Consider the following 7,368-nt stretch of genomic DNA (forward strand, 5'->3'; position numbering starts at 1 on the left):
AGGTCGAAAAGTCTGAAGCATGCCAAATTATCTTTAAAAAAACAAAAACAAATCAATGCCTGAAAGTCTTACAGAACGATGAATCCAAAATAAAAATTTGTGGCTCAAATGATCGTCATCCGTAAGACAAAGTGTAGTTGGGGATCTTGTCAAAATTGATGGAATTATGAACACAAAAATGTACCAACTGATTTTGATTCCACTCTAAAAACATTACATTGTAAGAATATGGCATTGCTCTTGGCTCAAGAGGAAGAGTAGGTCATCTGCTAATCTGGAGGTCTGTGATTGAGACCAAACCCAAATGTCTAGGAGCAAAGCGCTGTGTGAAGGGTTGAATTAGGCTTGTGGCCTACAAAGGTTAGAGTAGGAAAGTATATTATAGTGCTTTATTTCCTTTTTTTTTAAGATAAACATCACTTTGTATAAGCTTGATTTTGCTGTCACAACCATAGAAAGATTACTTTGTTCAGAAACTACTAAAAGACATTTAATTGGCCCCTTGTTTGACGAAGAAAAAAGAAAAAAAGAGCTGCATTAAATATTTGGCTGCTCATAGTCTTTTTGGTTTACAGCTTACAAGTAACAGACACACATTACAGTTTAAAAATTGCCCTTCCTTTATGATCTCATCAGGAGCCATTAGGCTTTTTATGATCACATATAACCCTCTCGACCCCGATGTGGCACCCAGTGTAGAACCAGTTCATGTATTTCATCATTATTTTTATTCACCAAGAACAAAACAAAACAAACAAAAAAAGAAGACTGGTGGTAGTAAAAACAAAGCTACCACAGAGACATTATTCGAACCACTGACGTTAATGGTTCTGGGAGGGGTTACATCAAGAAAGTCACTAATGACCAGCCGATACAGCCCACAGACTCCATCCACCATGACTTGATAATATCCGAGCTTTACATAGTAAAACTATTAAACGTTCAGTCCAGAGGATCAGAATCAAGGAGAACTGGTTCTGCACCAGAACCCAATGGAAAGAATTATTGACGAGTTAGGGAAAGAAATCTCAGGCACTGGTTGTTTGCTGTCTGAATTGCTCTTGCATCAACTGTGAATCTAACAGGTTTTTTTTTTTTTTTTGGTTTTTTTTTTTTTGGGGGGGGGGGGGGGGGGGGGGTGGTCTTACAAGAAATAATACATGGATTATACACTGAAGAAAAATGCCTTAATAAAGACAAACAGCACACTTTTATGGTGAATGTCAGGGAAACATTAAACTAGCTTAAATTAATAAGGCCTTTATATACACACACAATAGTTTAAACATCGAAGGTACACTACACAGCCCATACATACTCATACATGCACACATGAACATCAAAGTGCACTGCGTCAAAGTGGTTTAGCGGTGAGAATGAAACAGGAGAGTATCTTTTGCACAGATGAAAGGCAAATGAAAGCCGCTCCACATTGTTGACCTGCCCATTGTCAATTTTAGGTTGAGATACGTACAGTCTCTACTTTAACCCTCCCATCTTCAGAGACAATACACACACACATAAAGTGCTAAACACTAAGTATCAAGATCATAGTAGCCGACTTTGTTTAGAGGGAAAGCTGCCAAGGAACCCGAGACTTGAGGAGAAAAGAGACAGTTGAGAAGTTGAGAGCATAAAAGCAGCATGTGAAGGATTAGAGTTTTTTTATTTGCCCTGCAGCCTGACAATAGAACAAAAATAGATCAAAGAGCCGGTCATTGAAAGTCACAAAAGTTCTTACCGAGAAACAGGTCAATAGAGTTTACATCACAAATCTACAGGCTAAATGACTTAATATGACATTAACTTGGGTTTACAAGCATGAAAAAAAAATGGCACAGTTTCAAACGTGTGCTTATTACGTTGAAGAGGTGACCAGATATATTGGTGACTCCAACGCTGTTAGGTCCAGGAACTGAACCATTGGCAAAAGAAATCGTGAGGTGCAGTACTACAGGGTCAGTTCGCTCAAGTCTGATTAGAGTGAGAAACCACAGCATGGTCTGGTTTCATAGTTATTAGTCTGCATAGCATGAAATGTGACTGTGTAGCAGACTCAACTGAAAGTTCAATGGCATGCTCTTTTCTTTGTGTGCATGTGTGTGAGAGAGAGTGTACTGGCCTCTCGCCATGCCAGGTGAGGTACAAGAAGGTGTGCGTGGGTGTGAGCCTAGAAATTTGATGATGTTATAGAACAGAGGGGAAATACTTACATAGCACAAAAGGTTTGAGAACAATCAAAAAGACCAACAAATACCTCCCTCTGGCAGGTAGAAAGAGAATTTCCAGAGAACACAGCCCAGGTGTCTCAAAAAACAAGTGTCAAAGGAGGATTGATTTTGGACACATAGCAAAGTGCTTAAGAAAAGCACAATAAACAGCAGGCCCAGGGTGGGACAGAGGGAAAGGATGGAGGAAGACATGCCAGAAAGTGAGTGATACTGCCAAAAAGTACGAAAACTAGAGAAAAGCAAAAGAGAGCAAGACAAACAACTATGGATATCTAGCTCCCAGGTGTCAGCAAGATAAAGGCCACCTTGTGTTATTCTCTTGAGAACGCCAACAGTTACCAGTTCTCATTAACAGCTGCTCGGCTCTAAAATTTACCCACGCTTACACCGCCTACACTTAAGAATCATAACTACAACAGCTTTCACTGCCACAGTGACTCAGACTTATCAATAAACTGGGAGTGGGAGTGACATTTGTCATTGTCTCTCTGTGTGGGTCCATTTACTACGATGTTGTTAAGAAAAGTGAAAAAAATAACAGTGTTTCCAAGCACACACTGAGGCCCCAGCAGCATATCAATCAGCCATGCACCTCTCGCAAGCATCAAAGACTGTGAGGAAAAAAACAGAACACCTTACACACCCTTATAAACACACACGCACCCTGCACTTACCCAGTTTTGTGCATATATACACAAAGAAACACACCATTCGCACAAACGGACTCACACTTACAAGTATATACAGAAAAACACACACACACACACACACACACACACAAAGACACACAATTACATAAGCACCCTAGGAGTTTGGCAGAGAAGAGGCAAGAATCAGAGTGGGAGGCCAGGCACCTGGATGAACAGATTATGGTCTAAACCCCACCAGAGACACATAGATGATCTGCCTCAAACTTCAATTTTTCTCCCCAGTGTGGGTTCTGGGCTTCTCATTGCCTCAGGAGTGCTGGTAACCTCAGTGACCTTGGCTTGTAGCGGTAGTCAAAATCAGCTTGTCACTATTAAGTGATGACTGGACCTCCTGTCACGTTTAGTGACGCAGTAGATACAGCAGAAACTTGACAAAATAAGAACATCGTATCTACACAGACAAGATTAGTTTTGCCTTCCCTTTCTGTCTCACTGTTGATGCAGCTTCTCTGAGAGACTAATGGTGAAGACTCGATGTGTACAAACTGATTCAAATGCCCCAGTTCAAAGCCAAATAAAAGTACTTTTGACCTCACCTCATGCGTCACTCTCCATGTGAGAGTGAAATGACGGCCTGTCACAAGTCATTGTTGCAACTAAGCTCATTAGAGGATAATCATGAGGTGGTACACACTATCTACACTGTGGAAGACTGAGGCCTCCGTTTTCTGTTTTTGAGCCTGTCACACCACCTGGTGGCCACAATATCAAACATCAGGGACATATTACTGGTCCCGCAAGACCGTTACTGTGGCAGTAAAAATAAATTACTGCAGACTAAATGCAAAACATATGTTCATTGTACCATACGTTCAACTGAAACTACTATAGTCTAAACTCTAAAATAAATTTACAGCCTATACAGGGCAAAAAATGATTGGGTCTTTTTAAAGTTTATTTTATGTTCATTATATCTTTTTTAAGTTTAGTGTAGTTTTGTTTTGTTCTCTTCTTGGATTAGTCACTTGACCACTCTTACTCATTTGTTTTGTGTTCATTATCAATCGCATATGGAGAAAGAAAAAAAAGAAAAAAGGATCCTCAATCCAAGGAAATCTGCTCTAGAGCTGAACAGCTTGTACTTAAACAGAGAGAGATAGATAGAGTGAATGCTTACAAAGGGCCAGTATGTACAAGTAAGCATTTGTGATTTTTGATTAATGTGTGTACAAATTTACAACTGGAACAATACGCAGACTTCAAACGATAAGCACCTGCATTTATGGGCAACGGCAGCCTGAAAGGACTAAACAAATGGACTAGTATGTAATTTATGGCGCCGTGGAAAAAGACAGGAAAAAAAAACACTGTGGCAATAAAACTATAAATGAAATATTCCACTGACGTAAAAGTATTTTAGATCAGAGGCATTATATCTGATATATAAGTTATAATAATTATGTACAACAAGCTCTATCGTGAGATCTGTTAAATTAATATGTTAGGAAATACTCAAATCTCTCCCAAAAGACTTTTTCAAGACTTTTCATTTACAGTTCAGAAAGAGGTGATTAGAGGCCAGTGCTGGTGATTATAAAAGACAATTTGCTTGAAAAAGTAACTATGCATTTAAATAAAGTAGTATTAACAGGAAGTTAAGCGTGGGATTTACTGGCTGTTTTACACATTGAGTCATATTAGCAGTGTTTCCCTGAGTCTCACACGGAGCTGAAATGAATCAAGTATGCATGCAGTAAGTGAATGACAAATAAAATATTGAGTTTTGTTGATTTTTTTTTTAGGGCTGGGGGAAAGGGGGGTGTGAGCTGAGACATTGTGAGGTCTTTGTTATTTACATCAGGGAAAAGAGTAGCATAATACCTAAATGTAAACTAAAAGACAATTTTCAGCCTCAGTGAACTGATGTTGGGTCACAAACACATTTAACCTCCTAAGACCTGAACTCTTCCATGGCATGCATTTTTAAGTTCTCTTTGATATTTGGGAATATTGGGGCCCGATGAATGTAAAAAACAAAGAATTACCAGATTTTTTTTTTTTACCTTATTTTTGTTTTTAAGAAAAATAAGAGCCACATATCAGGAAATTCGTTTAAAATTTTGATAGGACAGTAGCAGTTTAATGTCCTCGTAAGTGGATATCAGGCCCTGTAGAGCAAAATTTAGTATTTTGGTCTAAATAACCCAAAATAGTGGACGCCAGGTCCTAGGAGGTTAAAATAGAGAAGAATATAACACACGAGAGACTGTAATTTAGTTTTCCAGCAATCACCTTTATGTTTTCCTACTCAAAGAATAATAGGCATCCATTAGCTTAAACAAAAAATGGACTGCAAACCACACTTTTATATTTTATGGACAAATAACCATGTCTAAACTTGAGGCAACCTTGAGAATAAATACAGACTCACTAATCCGTGCATAGTAAAAGTTTCTCCAAGTATTATGTGCTGCAAAATCAATTTACCTGAGAACGGTGTGATAAATAAAGGTGTATGGTAATGAACTCATACATATTAACGTTTATAATCAAAGACTTACTCCATTGGGATGCGAAACTGGACAGTGTCTTGAGGCTGCTCTTTTCCCGGCCTCACCAGGGTCAGAAACCAGCTAGGTCTGAAGATCCTCAGCTGGGGATTGCCCAGCTGGTAGAGAGGATATCTGAGGAGATATGCACAGGCTGGCTCTTATTATCCTTGATATCGTTCCCATAAATCCTATAATATTGTCTAAAAGAAAAGCACAATAACTGCTACCTAGATGATCAAGTAAAATTATGTCTTTAATCTTTGTTTGATTTAAGATAAGCAGCTGAGGTCAGTCCAGCACCAAGAGGGTTCCCTTTTCTACTAAAAATATCTGGAACAGTTCCTTAAACTTTCAGCTCACACAAATGCGTAGAACGGAATTTCTTTGGAGATTTTACTCACTGCCATATAAGCAGGTAGCGCATCTTTCCTTTTACTTAGTTAAGACAAATTGAAAAAACAAATAGAAATAAGGATGGGCAAGAATAACTTTGTCTGAAATCAAGAGCATTGAACTACAGAGGTCTTGACCGGGGATGTCAAATATATTTTACATCGAGGGCCACATAAGGTCCACTTTGATCTTAAGCTGGCCGAATAAAACTCAGTTTATTATCAGTGTAAACAGATTTCCCTACACATTTAATCCCTGAGATATCTTAATATAAAATAAAGAAGTGCATTTTCGACAGCACATTGCAGTTTTTCTACATGAAAAATGTGAAAGATTACAGAAAAGTTCTGGCAGCTCACTGCCCAAACTGTCCCTATTTATAAAACTTAAAAAAGTACTGTCGATGTTTGAAATTTTCTTGTTTTAACGGAGCTTTTCTGTCATTTAACTGTTTTATTGCTTACATTGATTCGGTATAGTATGAATGGCTATGGGGGAGGTTGTCATCAGCAGGAAAAGCTGTAAAACTTATAAAAATACAGTTAATCCAGCAGGCAGGATCGGGGCTTTATGTTTAGCACTCCTGGTCTATACCTAAGGATGTGAGGTCAAAGATGTGTCTTCCTCCAGACACAAACAAATGCAGCCGGTAAATGGGGGAGACTCAAAGGAATATGAGACACTGAAACAATCTTTTATTAAATACACACACACAGAGTTTGTTTTGCACTGCCACGCTTTATAATAACTTCTCCATGAAACTTGGAAAAACAGACAAATCCAAGTCTCCAAACCTAAATGATCAAATATTAGCAGTGTAGCGTTTTATTGGATCTTGAGCAAACAGAAAAAATGTGTTTATGATGTTTCTGTTTAGCGGTGGTCTCCCATTAGGCAAGATCGTTTGTATTTACGTAGCTCAGCAATACAAGCTACACATTTCCCGTGCAATGTCTACGGTGCACTAATAACAGCACCCTGTATTAATAAGCGTGGGTTAAACCTCGTAAACAGTCACATTACCCCTACGATGATTTAATATTGCGGCAGATTAGTTGCTGCAATTTCACCAACCTGCAAAGTGACTGCACAACAACTCCAACATCATGTTATGCCGTTTGTTTTTAGCATAGCAGGCTAGCGCCCGCTAAGTTCTTGTTGCTTAGTTATCTGAAATTCACAGTGAGCACATAACTTGCAGTCTAAAATACACTGACAGTTATTGACAGCAACGTGGACTAATCCGACTGCATTCAGGACAGAGTGCATACAGGTCAGCTGGGAGACATGCTAGCAATAGCTTGCTTTCTTAGGTTAAACTGCCAGAAAAGATGACTAGCAATGTATCCACGAGTAAAACTGAGGCTTCTTATTTAAACAAAACACTTGATACTCACAGCAGTCGTGTTACTGGCATCCCTAGAAATTCTTACTGACAGACATACGCTGATAGTTACTTTATAGTTTTTCAAGGTTGTCAAATCCTACACGTGCAGGGATGTGCTTCCGGGAACATTGGCAATGCGCAAGCGCATTGGATAT

General features: G+C 38.8%; 1 protein-coding gene across 1 annotated transcript in view; it reads right to left on the reverse strand.

Annotated features, from left to right (window-relative positions):
* The window catches only part of mrpl23 (mitochondrial ribosomal protein L23), a 50,393-nt gene extending 43,025 nt beyond the window's left edge, over positions 1-7,368 (reverse strand). The window contains exons 1-2 of the mRNA XM_004563367.2: positions 7,224-7,368; positions 5,443-5,565 (exon numbers count right to left, since the gene is read on the reverse strand). Coding sequence (XP_004563424.1) covers positions 5,443-5,565; positions 7,224-7,243 — 143 coding nt within the window. The 5' untranslated portion in view covers positions 7,244-7,368. The remainder of the gene's footprint in view (positions 1-5,442; positions 5,566-7,223) is intronic.

The sequence above is a fragment of the Maylandia zebra genome, linkage group LG7 (genome assembly GCF_041146795.1).
Source record: "Maylandia zebra isolate NMK-2024a linkage group LG7, Mzebra_GT3a, whole genome shotgun sequence".
Lineage (NCBI taxonomy): Eukaryota > Metazoa > Chordata > Actinopteri > Cichliformes > Cichlidae > Maylandia > Maylandia zebra.